The sequence below is a fragment of the Myxine glutinosa genome, chromosome 2 (genome assembly GCF_964187855.1).
Source record: "Myxine glutinosa chromosome 2, kmMyxGlut1.1, whole genome shotgun sequence".
NCBI lineage: Eukaryota > Metazoa > Chordata > Myxini > Myxiniformes > Myxinidae > Myxine > Myxine glutinosa.
Window position 1 is genome coordinate 138083507 of NC_136262.1, and position 24148 is coordinate 138107654.

At 44.2% G+C, this 24148-nt stretch overlaps 1 protein-coding gene across 5 annotated transcripts in view; it reads left to right on the forward strand.

The window, feature by feature from the left end:
- Positions 1-1055: 1055 nt before the first annotated feature.
- LOC137421222 (protein mono-ADP-ribosyltransferase PARP6) overlaps positions 1056-24148 on the forward strand; it is a 180550-nt gene continuing 157457 nt past the window's right edge. The window contains exons 1-3 of one of the 5 annotated variants that reach the window (XM_078771720.1): positions 1056-1383; positions 1520-1600; positions 15991-16276. Coding sequence is in view for 3 of the 5 variants with exons in the window: in XM_068107053.2 (XP_067963154.1) it covers positions 1369-1383; positions 1520-1600 (96 nt within the window). In the remaining 2 variants the exon portion in view is untranslated. The remainder of the gene's footprint in view (positions 1384-1519; positions 1601-15990; positions 16277-24148) is intronic. The other 4 variants (XM_068107055.2, XM_068107053.2, XM_068107051.2 and 1 more) reach the window with 4 other exon arrangements.

Below are 24148 nucleotides of genomic sequence, written 5' to 3' on the forward strand. Positions count from 1 at the left end.
AGTGTGCACTATGTGATGTGTCTGCTATTAGTGAGCACCGTGCTGTGTCTGCTATTAGTGAGCACGGTGGCGTGTCTGCCATTAATGAGCACTGTGTGGTGGGTCTGCTATTAGTGAGCACTGTGCATTGCGTTTGATATTAGTGAGCACGGCTTTTGTGTCTGCTATTAGTGAGCACTGTGTTACACCCGCTATTAGTGAGCATTCGGCGTTATGCCCGCGATTAGTGAGCACTGCACGTTATGCCCGCTATTAGTGAGCACTGTGTTACGCCCGCTACGAGTGAGTAGTGAGCACTTGGCGTTATGCCTGCTATTAGTGAGCACTAGGCGTTATGCCCGCTGTTAGTGAGCACTGTACGTTATGCCTGCTATTAGTGAGCACTGTGCGTTATGCCCGCTATTAGTGAGCACTGTACGTTATGCCCGCTATTAGTGAGCACTGTACGTTATGCCCGCTATTAGTGAGCACTGTACGTTATGCCCGCTATTAGTGAGCACTGCACGTTATGCCCGCTATTAGTGAGCACTGTACGCTATGCCCGCTATTAGTGAGCACTGTACGTTATGCCCGCTATTAGTGAGCACTCACTGTACGTTATGCCCGCTATTAGTGAGCACTGTGCGGTGGGTTTTACCCTTTGCTTTGTGATGCGACAGCTCCTGTCTCCGCCCCTCCACTCTCCTCAAATCCTTGGTCCTCTGTTAATATGACTCCTATCACATGGTCCTTCACATGATCACATGACATGTACATTATAATGAACATGCTCTTGTCCAACCTTGTATAACATTAACATATTAGAGACTGTATACATTTGAATTTGTTTATTTATTATGTTTCTGAACATCCTCGACGTTTTATCAACATTAAATGAAGCCCCTGTGGTTGTGAACAAGACAGCAATACGAATCGGGATGAACGACTAAACGTTCAGTTAAAAATCGTCGATCATATGACGAACGAACCAAGGAACGAGTTAACGGTAGATGAGGTGTTAAGAGCAGGGAAAGGAGGAGCACTCGTGAGTGGGAGTGAAATTTCCTCCCTGCAGCGGAAGTCTTCGCTTCGTTAATCCCTCCGGGATCGTTGGGGTTGTTCATGCGCATCCGCTTTGTCATTCCCGCTCGGGTTATTCGTTCTCAATCCTTCGTTTCCCTGTCCGTCGGGCAGATCAAGTTACCTCACGCTTTCCCCGGGATTTCCGTGCGCACATCCCTCGCGTCGCCATTCCCGTATGCTCTCCCCGCCTTCCCCGTGCGCACACCCCTCGCGTCGCCATTCCCGTATGCTCTCCCTGCCTTCCCGGCATCCCCGTGCGCTTCAGCACCGCGGACGATGATTTAGGCCGTGAGAGGAATCGCGTTCATGCTCATGGAGCAGGTGAGGGGATCTGAGGGGACGAGGACGGGCGCCAAGCGAGGCGATTTGATCAGATCATCCATCAGCTGACGTCCGCTGCGCTCGTGAATGCGGTCGCGGTGTCGCGGTGTGATATTGTGTTGTCCTGTTGTTTTAGGTGGAGGACGATTGCCTTCCGAAGGATCGTCCCGCTGGACCTGTGTGTTGCTCGACATTGTCCGCTGTTGAACTTATGTCGGTAGGTGATCGTGAACGTGTCCATGTGTTCGTTCACCTGTATTCACACAATTTGGTTGAACCTGCTCGTGCACGGTACCTGCGATTGGCAAAACAAAGTCGGTAGAGCTGTTCAAAATGTTCTCGGAACGACATACCATACAGGCAAACGAGAGGACATCCGAAATCCGTGTCCGCTTTGTACTCCAACTAAACTTGAAAACAACAACTAAAACATTTTAATGGAATAATTTGTCTTCTCCATATTATTCCTCACAATAAAGATTTGTTGAAATTTGATGACAAAAGCTCAAATGGTAAAAACGTTATGGCCTGGACACACACCCATACACATACATACAAACATATACATCTATACACACATATACATACACACACATACAAATACATACAAACATATACATATATACACACATACACATACACATACAAATACATACAAACATATACATATATACACACATACACATACACATACAAATACATAGAAACACATACATATATACACACATACACATACACAGACGTATATACACACATACACATACACATACATACAAATACATACAAACATAAACATATATACACACATACACATACACATACAAATACATACAAACATAAACATATATATACACACATACACATACAAATACATACAAACATAAACATATATACACACATACACATACAAATACATACAAACATAAACATATATACACACATACACATACAAATACATACAAACATAAACATATATACACACATACACATACAAATACATACAAACATAAACATATATACACACATACACATACAAATACATACAAACATAAACATATATACACACATACACATACAAATACATACAAACATAAACATATATACACACATACACATACAAATACATACAAACATAAACATATATACACACATACACATACAAATACATACAAACATAAACATATATACACACATACACATACAAATACATACAAACATAAACATATATACACACATACACATACAAATACATACAAACATAAACATATATACACACATACACATACAAATACATACAAACATAAACATATATACACACATACACATACAAATACATACAAACATAAACATATATACACACATACACATACAAATACATACAAACATAAACATATATACACACATACACATACAAATACATACAAACATAAACATATATACACACATACACATACAAATACATACAAACATAAACATATATACACACATACACATACAAATACATACAAACATAAACATATATACACACATACACATACAAATACATACAAACATAAACATATATACACACATACACATACAAATACATACAAACATAAACATATATATACACACATACATATACAAATACATACAAACATAAACATATATACACACATACACATACAAATACAACAACAACAACAACATGCATTTTAAGGCCATTTTCCCTGCTAGAGCGGGGGTGAGCCTTGCGGTCCCCATGACAATCTTCTCCATTTTGCCCTATTTTCTGCATCTTCCATTGTTAACCCCCTTGCCCGCATTTCTTCTTCCACCATCTTTAGCCAAGTCTTTCTCGGTCTTCCCCGTCCTCTACTTCCTTCTACATTAACTTCCATCACTCTTCTCAACCAGTCACTTTCATCCTTCCTCAACACATGACCAAACCATCTCAACCTGTTCCTCTTCACAGCATCAATCACAGGCAATATTCCCATCATCTTTCGCAATTCATCATTTGTCTTCCTCTCTCTCAACGAAACTCCGCACATCCATCGAACCATTCATACACATACACATACATACAAATACACATACATACACATACACATACAAATACATCGAAACATATACATACATACACACATACACATACAAATACACATACAAATACATAGAAACACATACATATATACACACATACACATACACATACGTATATACACACATACACATACACATACATACAAATACATACAAACATATACATACATACACACATACACATACAAATACATAGAAACACATACATATATACACACATACACATACACATACGTATATACACACATACACATACACATACATACAAATACATACAAACATATACATATATACACACATACACATACAAATACATCGAAACATATACATACATACACACATACACATACACATACATACAAACACATACATATATACACACATACACATACATACAAACATATACATATATACACACATACACATACAAATACACATACATACAAATACATACAAACATATACATATATACACACATACACATACAAATACATACAAACATATACATACACATACATATGCTACATGACCAAAAGTATGTGGACACCCAAACATCACACATCTCATTCCAAAATCATGGGCATTAACATGGACTTGGTCCCCCCCTTCGCTGCTATAACAGCCTCCACTCCTCTGGGAAGGCTTTCCACTAGATGTTGGAACATTGCTGTGGGGAATTGCTTCCATTTAGCCACAAGAGCATTAGTGAGGTCGGGCACTGATGTTGAGCGATTAGGCCTGGCTCGCAGTAAGTGATCCAATTCATCCCAAAGGTGTTCGATGGGGTTGCGGTCAGTGCTCTGTGCAGGCCAGTCAAGTGCTTGCACACCGATCTCGACAAACCATTTCTGTATGGACTTCACTTTGTGCACGGGGGCATTGTCATGCTGAAACAGGAAAGGGCCTTCCCCAAACTGTTGCCACAAAGTTGGAAGCACACAATCGTCCAGAATGTCATTGTATGCTGTAGTGTTAAGATTTTCCTTCACTGGAACTAAGAGGCCTAGCCCGAACCATGAAAAACAGCCCCAGACCATTATTCCTCCTCCACCAAACTTTACAGTTTTGACTATGCATTCGGGCAGGTAGCGTTCTTAGGCTTGTGGTGATCTTAGGCTTGTGTGTGGCTGCACGACCATGAAACCCATTTCATGAAGCTCCCGACGAACAGTTGTTGTGCTGACGTTGCTTCCAGATGCAGATTGGAACTCGGTAGTGAGTGTTGCAACCGAGGATAGATGATTTTTACGCACTATGCGCTTCAGCACTCGGCGGTCCCATGCTGTGAGCTTGTATGGCCTACCACTTTGCGGCTGAGCTGTTGTTGCTCCAAGACGTTTCCACTTCACAATAACAGCAATCACAGTTGACTGGCGCAGCTCAAGCAGGGCAGAAATTTGACGAACTGACTTGTTGGAAAGTTGGCATCCTATGACGGTGCCACGTTGAAAGTCACTGAGCTCTTCAGTGTGGCCCACTCTACTGCCAATGTTTGTCTATGGAGATTGCATGGCTGTGTGCTTGAATATATATACGTACCTGTCAGCAACAGGTGTGGCTGAAACAGCCGAATCCACTAATTAGAAGGGGTGTCCGCATACTTTTGATCATGTAGTGTATACACACACACACACAAACACATGCACATACGCACACACCTACACATACACATATATACACACATACACATACACATATACACACATATATACACATACATATACACATACATACACATACAGTGCATTCAGAAAGTATTCAGACCCCTTCACTTTTTTTACATTTTGTTATGTTGCAGCCTTATGTTGAAATCGTTTAAATTCATTTTTTCCCTCATCAATCTGCACTCAATATCCCGTAATGACAAAGAGAAAACAGGACTTTAGAAAGTTTTGCAAATTTATTAAAAAGAAAAAATGGAAAAATAGCCCACTTGGAGTTTGCAAAAAATCACCTAAAGGACTCTCAGACTGTGTGAAACAAGATGCTGTGGGCTTTCATGTGTCTTTCACTGAGGAGAGGCTTCCGTCTGGCCACTCTGCCATAGAGCCCAGATCGGTGGAGTGTTGCAGTGATGGTTGTCCTTCTGGAAGTTTCTCCCATCTCCACACAGGATCTCTGGAGCTCAGCCAGAGTGACCATCGGGTTCTTGGTCACCTCTTACCAAGGCCCTTCTCCCCCGATTGCTCAGTTTGGCCGGGCGGCCAGCTCTAGGAAGAGTCCTGGTTGTTCCAAACTTCTTTCATTTAAGAATGATGGAGGCCACTGTGCTCTTGGGAACCTTCAATGCAGCAGAATTTTTTTTGTCGGCTTCCCCAAATCTGTGCCTCGACACAATCCTGTCTCTGAGCTCTGCAGGCAGTTCCTTCGACCACATGGCTTGGTTTTTGCTCTCATATGCATCGTCAGCTGTGAGACCTTATATAGACAGGTTTGTGCCTTTCCAAATCACGTCCAATCAATTGAGTTTAGCACAGGTGGACTCCAATCAAGGTGTAGAAACATCTCAAAGATGATCAAGAGAAATGGGAGGCACCTGAGCTAAATTTCAAGTGTCATAGCAAAGGGTCTGAATACTTATGTAAATGTGATATTTCACTTTGTTTTTTAAAATAAATTTGCAAAACTTTCTAAAATCCTGTTTTCTCTTTGTCATTATGGGGTATTGAGTGTAGATTGATGAGGGAAAAAATGAATTTAAACGATTTCAGCATGAGGCTGCAACACAACAAAATGTGAAAAAAGTGAAGGGGTCTGAATACTTTCTGAATGCACTGTACATATACACATACTGTTACGAGCTCCTCCCCAACCCCCGGTCACGGTGTACCTCCGAGCCCCGAGAGGAGTCACGGCAGAAAAATGTGTTATTCTCTTTGTCAAAGATCAATGGTGAAGCCACACCAATTGTTACCAACAAACAAATATTGCATTAAGATCACACAAGAATAACAGTACAACAACAATAGTAATCACTTGTACAACCAATATATATTTCCTATGATGGTACCATCAGGTTCGTACAATATAACTCACTGTGCTCCAAGTGAGCGAAAAGAAGAACATTCCCCAATGTCTCTATTCCGACATCAAGCCAAAGTCGTATTCCGGCATCAAGCCAAAGTCGATCCGCTCCAGCGATCGTCAGAACAATGTCTAATCGAGACCAGAATCCCGTTCCGAAGACAGTCACAGTCACGCGGCCAAAGCTGCGCAAAGGTGCCCTCAAGGTGACGGGGAAATCCAAAGGCGCCCTCCAGGCGACTGGGAAATCACACCCTCGGGTATGGACGTTTCCCGGCTCCAAACCGGCGAACCGCAGATTTACCTTCAAAATCCACGTTACACACACACACACACACCAGATAAACGTCTGGATGCGGTGAAAATGGTTGAAGCGAAGCGAAATACCTTGCGCGATGCGCAAAGCGCGCGAGTCAAAATGGCCGACGGCCCGTTCTCGAGGCGTAACGGCACTACGATGATTCTCGTCGGAATCGACCGCAAAACCTGACACGCAGGTGGATCTGTCACAGCGATATCAACTCTGTCGCAGGAATCCCTTTCCTGGGAAACCCTAAAGTTCACTCGTGACCCTCGTTCATCAATCGTTCGCTCCAGACCTCGAAGCAACTATGCTTCTTGTCCGACTCACTCGCTCCGACTTCTTCTCCTCCTCTTCCTCTTCGTCGTCGTCCGGTTCCAGTTTCATTTAAAACATTGACTTTTTACCTTTTGAAAATAGTAACCTCTATCTCCCTTAAACGACAACAATAATAGTACATGGAATCAAAAATGTTTACAGTGGATGAAAACCACAACAACGGAAGTGATGAATCCGTAACAATACATACACATATACATACACATACACATACACATACACACACACATACATACACATGCACATACACAAACACACACAAACACAAGCACACACATCCACAAAATTACATACGAATGCAAACACGTACACGTAGAACGAAGTTGATTCTGAAAACATACCTCTCCCCAAGAAACAAAATCAAAGCCATAAACCAGCTCGCAGTACCATTGTTCCAATATAGCTGCGGAATAATAAACTGGGCCCAATCAGAAATCAACAAGTTAGACATCAAAGCGAGAAAACTCCTTACCATCCACAAAATGTTTTGCAAAAACCAGTGCATCCCGAGAATGTACCTGCCAAGACGAGGGGGAGGGAGCGGCCTGATGCAACTCAACCAGGTGCACAGAGCGACCAGTGTTGGACTAGCTGAGTATGTGAAATGCTCAACAGACTATGGGATGCAATTTGTAAACAAACATGAACACAACAAACCTGAAAAGTATCCCTAACTCACCTTGCAAAGAATTTCCCAAAACAGGTGTGAATAGAAGATGCCGCACAGGTAAATGAAACAGCAACAAATGCAGCCCCAAAAATTGCAAAAAACAAAAACAAAATAAATCTATGAAAATAAATATCAAGAAATATATACCAAGAACTGGGAGAATGTCAAAAGAGCAGGAAAACACAAAAAAATAATTGGACAGAGCGGGGATAGACAAGGAAGGCTCATTGGAATGGCTAAGAAGAGGTCAGCTCAACTGGGATGGAGAATGAATTATAATAAATGCCCAAGATCAAGGACACCACACCAATGGATTAAAAAAGATGGTGGGACTGAGCCAGACGGACAAGTGTAGAATCTGCAAGACAGAAACAGAAAATACGTCACCTGCCCTCGGGTTGGAAAAAACTATTGTCAGAACAACTTTACACACAACGACACAACAAAGTATGCAAAGTGATTCATTGGCAAATCTGCAAAAAATTAAACATCCCAGTTCCAGAAAACTCATGGAAACACAAACCAAGGGCAATGATTAAAAATGAGAACATCATGCTCACGTACGACCTGATTATTCCATCGAGCGTGCACATAGAAAACAAAGCATTACGTCTGGACATAGTACTCAGGAACAAAAAGGAAAATACAGCATTGATGATAATCAGTACCCAGTGATTTTGGCCTAAACAATGCAGAAATCAAGAAAATGACCAAATACTAGGACCTCAAAAATGAGGTCAAGATATCTTGGAAGCTGAAGAGCATCGAAATTGTACCTGTGATAATTGGAGCAACAGGTATAAGAAGAACCTCACTGAGATTTGGAAAACCATCCCGGGAATATTGCTACAAATGAACTATAACTGGTGGCAATCCGGGGTTCAGTGACGATCCTGAAAAGAGAACTTGGACCAAAACGCTGAAAAAGTGGAACAGCTTGGTCCATGAACCGTGATCCCTTACTGAAGTGGAGACGGATACCTTGGGTCCTGGGAGGACTCCGTTACACCTACTGAAACCCGCAAATGGAGATAACAACCAACGACACACACACACACACACACACACACACACACATAGACACACACACACACATATACACATACACACATAGACACACACACACACACACACACACACACACACACACACACACCTGTACACACATACACATACACACATAGACACACACACACACACACACACACACACCTGTACACATACACATCTCGGTCGAAGACCTCAAGGGAAGGAAGAAGAAGAAGAATCAGAGCAAAAATGTTTAATAGAATCGATTATACACACACGTGTGGAGCGAGGCTCGAGAATGTACCGCCTAACACGCAGCGGACAATTCCTCAAGACACTCGCTGAAAAATAAGTGGAAAGGCATTTCATTTATAGCAAAATATTAGACAAGAATCTGCGCTGAAGACATAGCACTACTGGACCATAAGGACAACACCTCCTATTGTCCCGTCCTATAGAAGGTCAAATTTAGACAACAAGATGTAAGCATAATGATAGGCTACGCTTTTTTTGGCTATCTATCTAAACATATCAGACCCGAGCGCAGGCCGAAGTAAATATTCTTATACACTAGGCTAAATGGTAGATGAAGATTGGATACGTCCTTGGTTTAGGAGACATACTAAACACTACGAAGATATATAATTAATTATTCCCTTTGTGAAGGAGGCGTTTGGATGACATCTTTTCTCTGTACGTGGGTCGCGACCATATTATCTACTGTTTGGCACATAATTCAAGGACTTGTTTATTGGGCTAAGGATCCACCCTGCACGTCGAGCCTCGAAACCACATTTTGTCCACTCACCTCTGCCTGCAGTTGAGTTCAAATCAGTTTTCAGAAGCACGATATATAATTTCAGATGTTATGATCAATTGAGTCATGGGGCTAAAACCCTAATGGCTGACAGTTCCTTCCTTTGTCTTTACAAGACACCTCCTTGGAAAGACACCGTATACCCCAGTGGTCAGCATCCCAATTAGTTACCTGCCAGGCACGACATAACGTCACGTATGCTCAAAGAGAGATACCGGCCCTAACTGGTCGTCTAACATTCAACGTATGAATTGTTAGCCATAATTCGCGACGACGGCGCCTGGTTTAAGAGATTGCTGCCGCCCGCCAGATTCCGAATCCACCCTCGCTGCGGCATAGGTGCGACCCAGTTGCCAGCCAGATTAAGGGGCCCTCTTTATGCAGGCGAGGTCCTCGCGAATCAGGGCAAACAATCGACGTCCAATGCCATCAAGCCTTGTACATGTGATTGCTGGGTGGTGTAAGTGGTGGTGAGGGTGGTTCTTCCGGATACATGTTTTGCCATCCGCTCCTTACTGCTGGTATAATAGCAATGACTTTTAAAAGAACCTACACTTTCTAAATCACAGGTTAAATCATCCCAACTAAAATCATAATCATTATCAGAATCCCAAGCATCAATAGGTTCATCGATTACCCCATATACTCCTTCCTTTTCTGCCAACAATATATCCAAAGCCACTTGATTCTGCATCACCATCGTTTGCATATGCATTAATTCGTTTTCCAATTGTAGTTCTGCGATTCAGGTTTCGTTTCCAATTCGTTCCATTACTAATGCGAGACTATCTATTTGCCAATCATTCATAATACATAAGAGGCGTTAGCCAGTACACGCAAGGGATTTTCAACACAAGTATTACAATCATCACAAACATCGATGCAGGCATCAGCCAGTAGCCAGTTCCCACAAGGGATTTTCACAGTCATCACAAAAATCAATACAAAATTCTGAAGCGCTGGTCACATCTGCCTTGTTGAAGGACCCATTCAGATCGACGGCCTCTGTGGTCAAGATCATGGTTTTCCAACGGCGATTTCTTCATCGTCCATCCTGAAAAATACTTTCTTACACACACCATGATCAATTCCTAGCCCCCCGTCCCACTAATTGGCATTTAGTTACCTTATCTCTCAGATGGTTGGCTTATTCATAGCCGCATTTCCTGTGTCGTGTCTGGAAATTCAAATGCCATATTTACTTTCACTAATTTCCGAAAATACCTTCCTTTTAATCATCTTCCCTACATCTAATAATACATGATTTACCAAATTTACCTTGGGAAAAATGGATCCCAGATAACAAGTCCCTCCCCACTGTTCGGGTAGGTATGGATATGCTTTATTTCCGCAAATAAACATTACTCCATGGGGTGGGATAAGGGCCGAGGCCATGCATTTACTGATCTCAACGCGGGTGGCGCTTGGTGTCCCCCAAGATATGGTTAGCTTGGTTACGTTATGCTGGGCTTGGTCATCTATGGTTATTACAAGGGGGCCTCCCTTTTCTCTCCATCTGGTGTCGGATGGCAGGGTATGGGTACATTCCGAGGTTCCCATCTGAACGTGTCCCTTTCCTATAAGACACACCCGTCCCTTTTGCTCTGTCACCCAGACTGGATCAGGTGGTTTGTCTAACAAAGCCTGCTTAATGGGTGGGGTATATCGAAACTCCCGGGAACACACTGCTGGGTAGATTTGGGCCTATCAGTTCCAAGGTTGTGGTCAGACATGGGGTACGCAAGGGTCCTGAGCACATATCTCGTAGGGACAGGGGTAGCACTACCATTTCTATCCCTGTCGTACTGGTGTGGGGAAAATGCATGCACACCCAACACCGTGATCGGTTCTGTACTTTCGCCATTGCACGGGTCACAGTCCAATACGTATTTTCCTTTGGCTTTTTCTTGCTTTCGATCCGTGGGTGCGGAATTAATATGTGTGAAATGCATGGTGGCCTATAATCGTAGGGGGAGCTCTGTGACGTCATGAATTCACATTGTAGTAATCGCTTGCTTCAAACGACTGAGGGCAGCAAAACCTGTCTAAACCTACTGCCATTTAACGACGCTTCCCAGATGACGGCTCCCATACACCATTCTGGCACAAAATTGTTGCATCCCACAGATGCCACGATTATTTGAACAAACTCATTTTCCTAATCCACCCTTTCAATTTTCATTTCAATTTAAAGTCAATCCAATGTCCTCTTTTAGCATCCCATGCACCTGTTGCAGACACCTGTTTTAGCCTGAAGCGGTATATTAAACTAAATGTGATTGCCACCCCTAACAGGCGGTGGTGCAGCATCCTCGATCTGTGGTGGTGCGTTTGAGGTGTCTGTGTTTGTGGGTATGGCCAACTTACAATGTGTGGCATGTACCCAGGACGACTTGCCCTCACAAAACACCGCTGTTGGTGTGATCAGAAGAACTTGGTATGGCCCCGTCCATCTTGGTTCGAGCGCAGTCTTACGGGTGAAATGCTTCACCAGCACGTAATCTCCAGTCGCCTCGAAGGTGTGGATAGGCTTGCTTGTTGGCTCCGGCAGGGCCTCTCAAACGCGTTCATGTATGTTGCGTGCTACATGGGAGAGATCTATGCAAAACTTTAAAAAACATGTCATCCATGATAGGTAATTCAAGTGCTGCCATATCCGTTGTTGGCTGATGCCGTTGACATATAGCGCACGAGCGACAGACCATGGTAACCACAGTCGAAAGGCCTGGTGCTGCCCAGGTGGAAGTGACCTGCCTCATCATCCCCCCTATGGCACACATGGCCATTTTGATGCGCCATGAGTGCCAACCATGGCAATAAAGCTCGCGGTGCCACGGGTTTGTCATTAATCGTCCACATTTGTCCTTCTGCGGGGCACTGAGCTCCCAATTTAATCCAATTTTTGATGTTCTACGTTTGAGGCCGCGGCTTGTAATTGTATTACATCGAACTCTGTAGGTGCGGATGTCGGAACGTCTGTCTTGAGGTGCCAAATTAATTATGAACCCTTCATTGTTGTCCAACACATGGACCGTTCGGTGTTCAACATTGTATCGACGCCTTACTGGCGTTTTCCGCAGTCGGTCCATCATCCATGTACGACAGTACCCTGCCATTCCCAAAAATCGCAACGAACACACTAACTCTTCACTGTTATCCTTCACTTCACTTCAAAATTTCACTGTTATCCTATCAATACCTGGACAATTTTTTCCTTTCCTTCCTAGATACGCGAATTTCACATCAGTATAAACCCACTGGAAAAATTATCTGAAAAATAACTAGCCTCCCAAAACCATTTCCCTGCAAGAGCGGGGTTAGCCTTGCGGTCCACATGACAATCTTTTTTATTTTGCTCTATCACCTCCCTTTGAGCAATAATTTAATTGGTGTGATTCCCATATACCCACTCCTGGTGGAGTTCTGTTCACCTGGTCTGCAGAGCCGTGATCCAATCTTCACCAGCCCCCAATCACCTTCTTATCACAAAACAACAGTCCATAACTAACCACTTTTCTTTATTTCCCGTCTTTTCCATCAACTTTTATAATCTTTTCCCCTCCCTTTCTTAGCAAACCTTGCAAAGTCACTTGTCATTGACAAATGATCCATCTAATTCGACTTTCCTTTAACATCTTCGCACTTTCCATGACCTTCTTCACACTTACTTTAAACCTTTTCTTCAGACACAACCCACATGAGTTATGAATACAATTTCCCCTTCCAGGCACGTGTCTAGTCACTCACAAAGTGTCCATAAGACAACGTCATCATATTTCACAGAACTCCACCACTCTATTAAATCCTAAACATGCCCAATGGGCAATCCACGAAAAAATCAAAGCATTTTCAGTCCCCCTTTCAGGGAAGTCAAATCAACCACCATTAAAGCACAAAACAGAAAACGACCATATACTCAGAGTATATGCCATATACTCAGAGTGAGACCCGAAAATCAAGCAGACAGACCGACAATCGAACCTGTCTTTCGACACTGCCGAACGACAAGTTCGCAGACACTGAGGGAGTGACATTCGACCCCCAGTAGATACCGCGGACACCGCTTTGGTCCGCACCAGCAACTCCCTCAAAATCAGTGTTCAGAGACATGACTCCATAGACAGCCAGAAAGCCAGACAAATACGGACACACACACACAGAGATTAATATATTTTTACAGATTAATATACAGAGATTAATAGATTAATATAAACAATTAATATATTGTCCACATTCATCTTGGTCAACCCAACCCATTCTGGCTCTCCCCAAGAGCTCTGTGTCCGGACAGACAGACAGATAAACGGACCGGGTGAAACCATAACCATCCATCCTTCCGATTGGACTCACGTCAGCATCACATGTCATTCTTGCCTTCATTCAACGCATTCTGTCATCCCACGTCGGCCAAATACAAGCCCCGGCCATGCCGTTGAATAAACACCCTGTCGGTTGACAGCCTATTATTTTTGACTTTCACTCCCATTCTCCCTTGCTACATCTGGAGAGCCGTTAATGTGGGGATGTAATTGAACACTTGTTTTAAAGCCCTGTCTACACATGCTCTCCATAACATTCTCATTATTCCCTGCCAATTTTACTCATCCGGATTGCCCAACGCCCGTAGGCAATTTGGGGAATCCCTTGTCAGTCAATGACACACATCAATGACACACACACAATAAACACAAATACACGCTGCAATGACAGATCATTCATTCCCTTATACACAAATACCATGTGACTGACCTTTCATTCTCCATACAATACAGTATAAATTCATGCACACTCATGCACACTTCAATCCTACTTACCTGTGAACTCTAACACATCCAGTGCGTAGCTTAACTTAAAATACTCATTATTCTACCTTTCTTGGGCTAGTCCCTCCTGGTAGTCCTAAGATCGGGTCGCCCCCCGATTCCTAACCTTAAACGCAGTTCTCACGCCGGAGTAACTTAATACCTATTATCTATCACCCACATATGGGTCTACCTGCTTCCCACGCAGGAAGCTTACCTGAGGGATACCCCTCCTTATCCCGGGCGCCCTGTATAATCGATTCATTACCCACTGCTGCTCTGGTTTAAACTAAATTTGGTTCGGAATGCAAGCCAGGTGGTACAGCCGACAGAGGTCCACACGTCCAAAGCAAGGCGGGAGGCTTCAATTTCGAGGTGCAAAAATGCGTACCCACCAAATTAGATGCCGGCAGGCCTCCCTCCCGACCTGGAACGTGAGGATCCACCTCGTCTGCACACTTGGATGTATCCCACTTCTGACACCAAATTCTCGGTCGAAGACCTCAAGGGAAGGAAGAAGAAGAAGAATCAGAGCAAAAATGTTTAATAGAATCGATTATACACACACGTGTGGAGCGAGGCTCGAGAATGTACCGCCTAACACGCAGCGGACAATTCCTCAAGACACTCGCTGAAAAATAAGTGGAAAGGCATTTCATTTATAGCAAAATATTAGACAAGAATCTGCGCTGAAGACATAGCACTACTGGACCATAAGGACAACACCTCCTATTGTCCCGTCCTATAGAAGGTCAAATTTAGACAACAAGATGTAAGCATAATGATACGCTACGCTTTTTTTGGCTATCTATCTAAACATATCAGACCCGAGCGCAGGCCGAAGTAAATATTCTTATACACTAGGCTAAATGGTAGATGAAGATTGGATACGTCCTTGGTTTAGGAGACATACTAAACACTACGAAGATATATAATTAATTATTCCCTTTGTGAAGGAGGCGTTTGGATGACATCTTTTCTCTGTACGTGGGTCGCGACCATATTATCTACTGTTTGGCACATAATTCAAGGACTTGTTTATTGGGCTAAGGATCCACCCTGCACGTCGAGCCTCGAAACCACATTTTGTCCACTCACCTCTGCCTGCAGTTGAGTTCAAATCAGTTTTCAGAAGCACGATATATAATTTCAGATGTTATGATCAATTGAGTCATGGGGCTAAAACCCTAATGGCTGACACACACACATACACACACACACACACACAGACAACACACACACACACACACACACACACACACACACACACACACACACATGCACACATAAAAAACATTACACACACATTATTTAATACGCATTTAAAAGATTAACTCGACTCATCCCATCCATGTCATTCTCTTCACAGTTATATTAGAGAGAGCTGATTCATCACACGGTCACGGATTGTTTAACCCCAATATGGGGCTGTTAAAAAATTATGTAACGCTATTTGTTAGGGTTGTGCGTTCCGTGCATGCTGATGGGTTTGATTAAACCTTACTAATAATTTTAATTCAACATTGATTATGTGTTTCAGGGTCCCTCATCGTGAGTAACAATCAACGCGAACATAGCCAATGGAAATCTGACGCAACAAACCCGGATATTATATAATCAGCAGAGGCCAAGAGACCTGATATTTTCGGCCCACCAGAAAACCAAGATGAATGCCATGTTATTTTGTCTGGGTGCCATGGTGGGTGGGGTCCGGCAGCTGGCTGACCAATGAGTGCACATTTTAAAAATTGACCCCCAAAAAGAAGCATAACAACATCAGAAACAACAACCATGCGGAGCTCTTGTCGACCTGCAACACATCGCAGGTAAAAATAGTTGGCTCAAAATCAGGATTGTCTACATCATCAAATCTTTTACTTGTGAATAATACAGGGTGGATGAGAAAAATGCGACAAGTTTTTGTAGATCACCATTTTATCTTTACAGATGGGAGCAATGGGAAAGATGCACCAAAATGTAAAGGAACATATAAAGTTGTTTTCCTATGATATATTTAACTCCGCCACCGAAGATGTGTGTGTCGTTGGTTGTTACCTCCATTTTGCGGGTTTCAGGGAGTGGAACAGAGTCCTCCCAGGACCCAAAGTATCCACCTCCTCCTCGGTAAGGGATCACGGTTCATGGACCAAACTGTTCAGCTTTTTCAGAGTTTTGTTCCATGTTCTCTTTTCAGGATCGTCACCGAACCCCGGATTGCCCCCAGTCGTAGTGCATTTGTGGTAATATTCCCGGGGATGATTTTTTAAATCTCAGTGTGTGTGTGTGTGTGTGTGTGTTTGTGTGCGCACTCACCATTGGTTGTTATCTTTCCAGGTCCATCTATCTATCCCACCCAGGCATCAAAGTATCCACCTCCGTGTGTGTGTATATATGAGAGTGTGCACGTATATGTGTGTGTGTGTGTGTATCTATAATAACAAGCGTTATGCCTAGGTCCCCCGTCGGGGAAGTGATGTGAGTTGACAAAGTGGAACACGCAGAAAACATGCTATGATATGATATTTCGCTCACAAGGTTCAGACATACATGGAGGCGGCCGTCCTGGATTTTGACGTGGCGACCCACTTTACAATAGCGGTCTTCCTTATGCCGAGATACACCCACACACCAAATTAGAAGTTGGTACTTCGCTTATCTTTCAAGATATTCTTCTCACAAGATTCAGACATACACGGCGGCGGCCATCTTGGATTTTGACGTGGCGACCCAATTTTAAACAGCGTTCTTCCGTGTGCCTAGATACACCCACACACCAGATTAGAAGTTGGTACTTCGCTTATTTTTCGAGATATTTCGCTCATAAGGTTCAGACATATATATGGTGGCGGCCATCTTGGATTTTGACCTGGCGACCCAATTTTCAATAGCGTTCTTCCCTATACCGAGATACACCCACACACCAAATTAGAAGTTGGTACTTTGCTTATTTTTCAAGATATTCATCTCACAAGTTTCAGACATACATGGCGGCGGCCATCTTGGCTTTTGACGTGGCGACCCGATTTTAAACAGCGTTCTTCCTTGTGCCTAGATACACCCACACACCAGATTAGACGTTGGGACTTCGCTTATTTTTCGAGATATTTCGCTCACAAATTTCAGACATATATATGGTGGTGGCCATCTTGGATTTTGACGTGGCGACCCAATTTTCAATAGCGTTCTTCCTTATGCCTAGATACACCCACACACCAGATTAGAAGTTGGTACTTCGCTTATTTTTCAAGATATGCAGGTTACAAGGTTCAGACATACATGGCATCAGACATACATGGCGGCGGCCATCTTGGATTTTGACGTGGGTTGCACCCACACACCAAATTCGAATGCGGTCCTTCGCTTACGCATGCACGCACGCACGGACGGACGGATGGACGGACGGACACACGGACGGAGAGGAAAGCCATAGTCCCCCTTTCGCTCCGCTGAGCGACGGGGAACAATAACCACATGGTGTGAGGTTAGGTGATCTTGGTGGCCATTCCACTGCATGGTTGAGGGCGATGACTCGGTCTCCAAAGAGTTCCCTCAGTCGATCTCGGACAGCGATAAGACGATGTGCTGGGGCGCCGTCTTGGGCCCACCAGAGATATCTGAAGACACCACGAACCTGTCGCTCAAAGTTCTCCTCCAGCTGCGGTAAAACTTCATCATTGATCATCTGCAGATACCTGTTACCATTGACATTTCTTTGAAAGAAAAATGGTCCGATCACCTGACCACTTCCACAAAGTCCCAACCAAACAGTCCATTTTCGTCGATTCATGTCGGTGTCAAAATTAAATTCCGGGGATTGTCCTGTCGGGGCATATTCAAGAACATTATGGGTATTGACTTTGCCGTCCATGGCGAAAGCAGCTTCGTCACCGATAACGAGATACCGCAGGAAATTGACATCTGCTTCGCAACATGCTATCAACCATCTGGCAAGCACCAGCCTCCTGGCAAAATTCCCTGGCGTAAGTTGATGCCGGATGTGAATCGGACATGGATGTTGGTGAAGGTCCAGTCTTGTGATTCGGTTGAATGTTGCCGAAGGCAATCCCGTCCCATTTCGTCTTGTGCTGGTATCCCGAGGATGCTCCAAAACTTGCTGCCTTACTGCTGCAATGTTCATTTCCGATCGCCCAGTGCGCCTCCTACCAAAATTCTCCTTGTTGCGGTTGAGGCCAGTGCCATGCTCTTGGTATTTTCTAACATTCGCCCAGATGGTTTTGGCTGCTGGAGGCTCCCGTTCTGGGAAAAGTTCCCTGAACGCATCACAAGTTCGCTGCAAACTTCCAGTTTGGTGAAAGGTTGCAACCACGAAGGTCCGCTGTTCAGTCATAAGTTGAACCATCTTTTCAATGACTCAGACTGTCTCTAAACCCATACACTGTCGGCCCATCTTAAATACCCATCTTAAACAAAGGATGATGCAACCGACGATTACCAGACCAGCTTAACAATTTTACATAATCAACTTGGCAGTCGACAAGTAATGCGTCCATTTAAAACTGTCTTGCACCGATTAGCCAAACTTGTAAAAATGCGATTTGAACTTGTCATTTTCAATGAACATGTACTCGGTCATGTGTGACAGCAATGATGCATGAAAGGCATCAATGGAAAGCTGAGGATTTCCTCATAATTGGTGAACCACATGTAAATTGTCAAACTAAATAACCTTTGCATATTAACCCCTTGAATTCGGATTACCTTTTTTTTGATACGCATTGTATATGGATGATACGATGCATCGGATGGTTTTTCAAGATGCAAAAGGCTTCAACTTGATTCCCATTTGTCATCATTTCAGTATCGTGATTGTAAACAAATAGAAAAAGAAGAAACAGTGTGAAGAAAGCATTAGCGCTTCTTCTTCTTCAAGGCAACACAGAGAAACTCAGCTACTAATGAGATTGGCAAAACATCAACATAAACGATCATTTTATTATTCCCTGCGTTTTTTTTTGGCAAAATACACCACCCAGATCTTCTTCATACTCGGCTAGAAACTTTTTCTTCAAACTCGGAAAACATTACGGAGAAACTCAGCTTTTGATAATTCTTCTTCTTCACACTCGGAAAGCATTGCGGAGAAACTCAGCCACTGATAATTCTTCTTTTTCAATCTCTGAAAGCATTATGCCTTACTGAGAAACTCAGCTATAGATCAACTAAAGGCTCCTTCATTTGCTGCTGTTATGTCTGGGAGTGTGGCGTATATAGAGCCTCACAGCTCTGAAAACGCCATAAAATTAAAAGAAAATGAAGAAGATCTCTCCTTCTCCATATTCAGCGAAGCAACGGGTGGGATTTGCTAGCGATGGGTGGTATTTTGAGAGAGACCTGCGGTGCGGTCCCATGGTGGTCCGTCACGTCGGATTACCAATGGTGCCCGAGGAGCACAGGCCGGGCCCCCGGACCTTTCATCTTGGGAAGGTTAACATTGGAAAGGTAACTCCCCACCCCCATCCTCTTGGGGTATGTTGCATTACCAATCAGCTTGCTCTCTGTTATGAAATCAAGTCGAGACCTCGTTTCCAGATATGAGGCTTTATTGAAATCTATCTCCACAAACCCTATAACACAAATTAAAAAGAAACTGTTATAACTACAGAGAAAGAACAAATAGCATATACTTCTAATCGATAAGCAAGCAAATAATCGTTTAGTATTTCTCTTCATGCCTTACTCAAGTGTCTGCTCACAGAATACAGAAATGAAGCCAACACTCTCCTCCTTCCTACACAGCAATCCTTTATAACCACTTCTCAATACCATCCCACAACCGGATCTTCTTCATATTTCATCACATTCTCCCTCAGTTACAACACAAGCTAGCAAACAAATAGCAAATAAACAAGAAATCAACATAACAGAGTGCAGAGCTCTGCCAACCAAAACGAGTAGGCGGTTGGTACAATCTTTCACCACAGGTCCGATAAATCCCAAGTTCCCGGATCCCTGGATCTCACAAAAGGAGGACCATCCTCATCAGACCACTCTCTTAGAGTGCTTCCTGACACCAACGGGATCTCCGGAACCTTAACGTTATCATGAATCACTTTATCCCCGGTCGATCCTGGCTGCGACTCTATTTTGACGGGGGAAACCAAGTTTACGTCTCCCTTGTTGTCAACAGCCCACTGATTTCCTTCTGCGCAAGGCGTGAGATGTCGGACTGACACGGTAGTCTCGTGTCCGTCAGCCAACCTAACGTGAGCATACTCCTGATTTGCCTCGAGGATTTCCACGCGATCCACCAATGGCTCATATTTACTTGTCTGACTGCTCGTCTCAGTAGAGCCGGACCGGGCTCCACCAACCAAGAGTGTAGCGCTTGTCGCTGGAATTGAAACAAGCGCTCATGCGGCGTTACATTTGTAGTTGTACACAGCAGCGACCGGATAGCGTACAGTGCGTCAGGCAGTACGCGCTCCCACTGCTGCGGAGGAAAACTGCGCGACTTCAAGCCCATTGAGACAGCTCTCCAAATAATCCCATTATACCGTTCCACCAGGCCATTGCCTTGAGGATTGTACGCCGTGGTATGGCTAGAGGCTTCACCTCGATCATGGAGAAACTGCTTAATCTCTCGAGACAAAAAGGCTGTACCTTTATCTGAGTGAACGAAAGCAGGGTATCCGAAGAACAGTAAAAACAATTGCCGAAAACATTCAATGACCGTAACAGATGACATGTCGACACACGGAAAAGCGAACGGAAATCAGGAGTACTCATCAACAACAGTAAGGATGTATGGGTGCGTCCCTGCAGCTGGCAATGGACCTTTGAAGTCCACGTTCAGACACTCACAAGGCCTTCCGGCATGAATCAGAGTTCCCATAGGCGGTCTATAAAAACTCGGTTAAACTTCAGTGCACACGGAGCATGTCTTACAAAGACGCCAGCCGCCATCTATAGAAAAAGGCAGATTCCTACTCCACACGAAATGAGCCAATCGAGTGACCCTGGGGTGACAAAGCGAGTCATGAATATCACGTAACTCGCCGGTGGTCATTCCTGAACAGACTGGTCGAGATAGAGCATCAGCAGCCAGATTATCTCGTCCAGGTCTATGCACAATGTCAAAGCTAAAGTCGGCTAATTCAATGCACCTGCGAGCGACCGTCTCATTTTTAATTTTCTGCGCGTGCCGACTGTCATACATGAAAACGATGGACTACTGGTCCGTGATCAGCTGAAAATGTTTACCGAGTAGGAAATGGCGCCACCGTCTGACTGCTTCTACAATTGCATGAGCTTCCTTCTCGATGGCAGAGTGTCGCTTTTCACTACCAGACAGAGTTCGAGAAAAGAATGCAACTGGCCTTCCAGCTTGATTGAGTGTCGCCGCTATAGCGCAGTCAGAGGCGTCTGTCTCGATCATGAAAATAACATTGTCTCATTAATCGAGGTCACAACAGCACTAGCTATGTCGTTTTTCAGCAGCTGAAATGCAGCCGTCGCGGCCAAGTTTAGCAGAAATATTTTACATTCTACCAATGGCCTTATCTTCTCTGAAAACCCTGTAGCCCACTTGGAATAATGAGCAAATAAACCCATGACTCTGCGCAACGCAGCATGGTCAATGGGAGGGCCCATCTCGAGCAGAGGTTGCAGCCGAGCGGCGTCAGGTCGTATCTCCCCTCCGGTCACGGTGTACCCCAGGAGATCCACTGTTTTCACGGAATAGTTACACTTATCCTCGTTGCAGGTCAACCTGTATTTCTGCGCTACGTCCAGGAACCGCCGTAAATTCGAATCATGGTCATCCTCATCTCGGCCACATACTGACATTGTCGACATACACGAAAACATATTTTAGCTACTCTCTGGTTATGATGTCATCAATCGCCCATTGAAAACAAGAAACTTTCGTTAGAGACCCCGAAGGGGATTCTACGAAATTGGTACAACCACTGACCAGATTCGAAGGCGGTGTAAGGATGATCAGTCTCCCTGATAGGTATCTGGTGATAATCACTTTGAAGGTCCAAGGTGCTAAATACCCTGTAGGTAGATACTTTTTTGACCATGTCGTCCATTTTGGGGAGCGGGTAGGCGTCAAGTTGGGTAAAGTGATTGATTGTCTGAGAATAGTTGATGACCATACGCTTCCGGTGATTAGGGTTATTGACTACGAGTACTTGAGCCCTCCAGGGCGAGCTGCTAGGTTCAATTATACCCTCGCTTAGCAGGCGCTTGGTCTCGTCAGTGATAAATTGTACATCGGGGTGCAAATATCGCCTATATTTCACAGTTATAGGGTGACAATTAGGTGTCAGACACGGAAACAATGGGGGAGGCTCAATCGACATCTCTGCAAAGCTACATACCGAGAAGATTTTAGAGGGTTGTTCACTATTGAATCACATCTCTAAACGCCCATGCCGATTCAAAAAGTCATGACCAAGGAGAATGTCGGAGCACAGATTCGGCAATACCATCATCTTAACATCCGAGTATAGTATCTCATTAGCTACCAAGTTCACCACACAGAACCCTTTTGAGCTTTGCCATAGGGCTGCTGAGGCCATGTGCACACGCTGAGTGGCCGGAACAGTGGGTCAACCGTGTCTGCGAACAAGATCCTGGCTGACGTAACTTTAACTGCTCCCAGTGTCGATGAAAGCGTCATCTGCTTCGCCATTGAACACCACTGGAATCACAGCCCTTGCTAGGCTGCGGGGTGCAACCTCAGGAGCCGTCCTCGATGTGCGCATGCCTGCGAGCGTCGTTGGTCTGGCCTTAATTAATCGACAGACTTTGGCAAAGTGTCCTTTCTTTCCACAACCATTGCACAGCGCGCCCCAAGCCGGACATTGGCTCCTCGGATGTCTGTGATTTCCACAAAAGAAACATTTGCCCATCGTTGCAGCAGGAGTCGCGGCAGCTATCCTCTGCGTCCAGACTCTCGCCGAGGGAATCCTGGCAAGCGGCATGCGACAGACAACCTGGCCCAGCGGCAGACACCGCTTCCGAGCGTTTCTCGGTGGTTGCAGCACTTGCCATCAGATATTGTCGTCCGTATGTCTCAGATCGGATCTGGGCCAGCTGCAGAACCCGAGCCTATTCATACGCAACCTGAAAGGTCATAGCCTCGTTCTCTAGCAGGTGCTGACGAATAGCAGGCGATTGGAGACCAGTAATGAAAGCATCTCACATTAGATCACCAGTGCCTTCGATAGCCATCCAATCCAGCACTGCAGTCCTTGCCGAGTTGTCGTAACTCCTGCGTATATTGCTTCAAAGTCTCGGTTGGCTCTTGCCTGCGCGTTGCGAGCAGATGTCATGCGTAGATAGCACTTCGTGGTTTGACATAGAGTGCTCGTAGGGCCGTCACAGAATCGGCATAGGTATCACAGTGGGAGAAATAGTCAAAGACAGTGCTGAACACGTTGAAAATGAGGACATTCAACTTCTGTAGGTCCGTGACGTCTGGTACGGCTTCCAAGTAGAGTTCCAAGGATCGTAACCAGTGTGTCAAATGACGTCCGGCATCACTGGCATTCGGGTCTCCAACGAATCTCTCTGGTTTGAGAAGTTTGTCCATGGCACTTGAGTGTCGAGATAGATTTCAATAAATTGTTATGAAATCAAGTCGAGACCTCGTTTCCAGTAATGAGGCTTTATTGAAATCTCTCTCCACATACCCTATAACACAAAATAAAAAGAAACTGTTAGAACTA